Consider the following 3,933-nt stretch of genomic DNA (forward strand, 5'->3'; position numbering starts at 1 on the left):
AATAATTCAGCTGTCATATCTATGAGTTTTCTCATTATGGGCTCAGTCAATTCGACCAAGTTTGTGACTTTCCATACTATAACTCTTAATAAATTTTGTGTATGTTCAAGAAATTTTACAAGCTTTCAGTGAACATTACATGTCCTTTGCAGATAAAAGATCAGAATTTTTAAGAAGTATTTTTGCAAAAAGATTCTCTGTGAATATATGGTGTCAAAGTGTTGACTGCTTTAATGCAAAGTGATTTTTATGTTAAGATTAACAATACTTTTCTTCATCTGAAAATTATCAAGTTTCATATGCATAATCTCTAAAACATCCTAAATAAATTTCAAATGACTTTTTATCTCCGTTAGTTTCACTACCCTAACTCTATACACATTCAGTCAATTTGATTGACCTCTTAAAACACCATAAAATACAAAATAAATATAAATTACCCTTTTTTTTCCCCATTCTAAATTTACTGCAAATTATAACAATAAACTATGATTGTTTATCATAAACATCTTAAAGTTTGTAACAATATACATCTGTTTCTACTTAAACTGTAATATGTTTTCTTTGAGCCATGTCTAACTAATAATCCCACCACACAAGCTGTAAATCACTTAAACATAGAGCTAACATTACCAAATTGAGTTAAATAATGCATGAGCTACTAAAGAGCTAATTGTGAGTGCACCACATTAAAAAATTATTTTTAGATTTTATATTTTAGTTATATACCTGGCTGTATGTAAAGATCTTGCTATAGTTTCTTATATATCTGGCTGTGTGTAAAGATGTTTTTATTGTTTTTTATGTATCTGGCTGTGTGTAAAGATCTTGCTATAGTTTTTTATATACCTGGCTGTATGTAAAGATGTTTTTTATTGTTTTTTTATGTAGCTAAACAGTTATGGTGCTCAACTGAAATATGTTTTCCGTTACCGTACCCCACCTGTTCCACGCCCTCCAAGAGTAGCAGATGTTATTCTAAAGGGAAATAACATAACTCTTTATCATGTGTTGGGGAAAGCCTATGGACCACAGCGAGATAATCAAGTAGAAATTAATTTCAGGGAGGTAAGCACACTGAGAAGTGTGAGAATCCACTTTTTAATAGGCTGTGTATGGCTAGATACAACTTATCTAGATATTTTGTAGTTTATTTGTATTCAAAAATAATGAAGTTCCAAATAATAGTTTTATTTCGTTAGTAGTTCTACAAAAATATAAGAAACATTGTGTAGGAGAGAAAATTAAACACAAATACTGACCCAGATGTTCAATATTTCATCTTCCTAAAGATAAAAGTTTTTGTAAATAAATATCAGAGAAAAGTATATTAAGTTAAAGCTATGTACTAGTATAATATGTATAAGTGTATATTAGGCATCTGTATATATTATGAAACATCTTATCTTTCCAATTCTTCCAAAACAAATTTTATTTTATATTTGTTTATCACAACACAAGAAACTGGTGGTAATGTGTTTTTAAGCTTAGCCATTTCCTAACCATACCTTTAAAATCAAATCTTTCTACACAGCTCTTAAGATGCTAGAAGCTTCAAATTGTTTTAGACATACAAAGATGACGGTGTTGGAAATACATAAATGAAATAAAAAATTCTTATACTACTAAATATTCCTAAAGATGCCAAATATTTGCAGATGTATATTTGTTGTTATATTGCAAGTAGTAAAATAATAAAAAAAACACAATTAAAGTTAGTTTCATATAAAAATCAACTGAAATAGGCAATCATTTATTTTTCTCTATAGATGTAGTATTGCATCAGCAAAAAATATAGTTATTCTAGAAATATTACACAAATCTTAATTAATATGTAAATGGAAAATTATTCAAATTTATTTACTGCTCTTTAAATTAATTCTGAATGAATTCTTCAAAGAAATTGTTGGGAATATATGTTTTACAGATTGGTTATTTGGAATATGTATAGGAGGATGTGTTTTACAATCTGGGAGTATATAGGAGAATGTGTTCAGGAATTTTTGGGAATATATGTTTTACAGATTGGTTATTTGGGATATATATAGGAGGACATGTTTTACAATCTGGGAGTATAAAGGAGAATGTGTTCAGTAATTTTTGGGAATATATGTTTTACAGATTGGTTATTTGGGATATATGTATATATATAATATCACAGTAACAGCTGGAGTAAGTTGAGCATATTATAAGGTGTTTTTGATTCAAAAGGTAGTGAATAATTTGGATAGTTTATAATAGCATAAATTACTTTAAGATAAAGATCAGGAAACATAAGAGCTTGATAATATTCTAAAATAGATTCAAAGTTTAAGTAAGTAGCATAATTACAGAGTATAACACTCAAGATGTTGTGAGAATTGAGGAGTTTGTTTTAATAAAATAAACTCAATTAAAACTAGTTTAAACTTTTGTAGTGATTATTTTGTGTAATTCAAGAAAGTATGTGATAATTACAGAAAATGCTATATTTGGATCATGCATGTGAAGTTAAACATTATACATAGCAATGGTCAGTAAATATTTATTTAATACATTTCTTTTTTGTGTTTTATCACCCACTGGTCAGCTTTGTTGCTTGGATTTTAATAATTGTCACATTCAAGTTAATGTTAATATGACTGATAAGAACGGTCATTCAAACATTTATCTCCCTTGACACTTTCATTAGGGGTACCCTTTTCTGTGCATGTCACAAACTTTGTACAGAATAACATTCAAAATTGAATCAAACTGATTTGTTTTCAGTATAAACTTGGCATCAAAATGTAATTAATAAATCAAATTTTTAACACTACAAGTTTTAATTTCTTTATTTTATAAGGAAATATTTTTAAAAAGTCTCTAATCTCACCCTAGTATCAGAATTGTGATGTTTGTTCTGTAGGTATTCCCTTTTCTCTAATTTATTTACCACCCCTCAAAGAAGTATGGAACTTAATGTAAATTTCTCATTATAATAATGTTGTTACTCGGGCAATGCAAAATAGCCTTCAATGTTATTTGTTTATGGATCCATAAACTAGAAAATTGGAACCCCCTCTTGCTGAGCCCACCTGTTACATCCTCTCTTTCACAAATAGCCAATATTTGTTAATGATTTTTGATACTATATTATTTATAGCCAATAGAAAGCCAAGGTATAATTCTCTTAAATGACACATTAAATTACGCTGTTTTCTCTACAGAGAATTGTCTATTTCACTTCCCATTCAAACTTTATTCCCACAGAAAACATGTTGAAGAGCTTAGCTGAATTTTTAATAGCTCTTATTGCACAGTTAGAAAGTCATGAAAGTTATGATAGTTTCAGGACATTGACTGCTTTTTATTTATTATTATTCTATATTCTCTGGTGAACTATTTAATTAAATAAAAAAATTTAGTGTAGTAGTAGTAGTAGTAGTAGTACCATTAGTATATAAATAAAAATTAAGATTAAGTATCATGGATAGGCAACAGACAAAAAAAAAAAAAAGACAAAGTATTATATTGCTTGTTTTTGATGAGTATTCTTTATTTATTATTATAAAAGTAAAAAAACTATAGCAAGATCTTTACATACAGCCAGATACATAAGAAACTATAGCAAGATCTTTACATACAGCCAGATACATAAGAAACTATAGCAAGATCTTTACATACAGCCAGATACATAAGAAACTATAGCAAGATCTTTACACACAGCCAGCTATATAAAAAACTATAGCAAGATCTTTACACACAGCCAGGTATATAAAAAACTATAGCAAGATCTTTACATACAGCCAGATACATAAGAAACTATAGCAAGATCTTTACACACAGTCAGCTATATAAAAAACTATAGCAAGATCTTGATACACAGTCAGCTATATAAAAAACTATAGCAAGATCTTTACACACAGCCAGATACATGAAAAACTATAGCAAGATCTTTACACACAGCCAGCT

At 28.3% G+C, this 3,933-nt stretch overlaps 1 protein-coding gene across 1 annotated transcript in view; it reads left to right on the forward strand.

The window, feature by feature from the left end:
* LOC106470322 (low-density lipoprotein receptor-related protein 1B-like) overlaps positions 1–3,933 on the forward strand; it is a gene marked incomplete at its 3' end in the record, with an annotated part of 107,644 nt that overhangs the window by 102,021 nt on the left and 1,690 nt on the right. The window contains exon 32 of the mRNA XM_022398945.1: positions 892–1,068. Coding sequence (XP_022254653.1) covers positions 892–1,068 — 177 coding nt within the window. The remainder of the gene's footprint in view (positions 1–891; positions 1,069–3,933) is intronic.

The sequence above is a fragment of the Limulus polyphemus genome, unplaced genomic scaffold, assembly GCF_000517525.1.
Source record: "Limulus polyphemus unplaced genomic scaffold, Limulus_polyphemus-2.1.2 Scaffold3943, whole genome shotgun sequence".
NCBI lineage: Eukaryota > Metazoa > Arthropoda > Merostomata > Xiphosura > Limulidae > Limulus > Limulus polyphemus.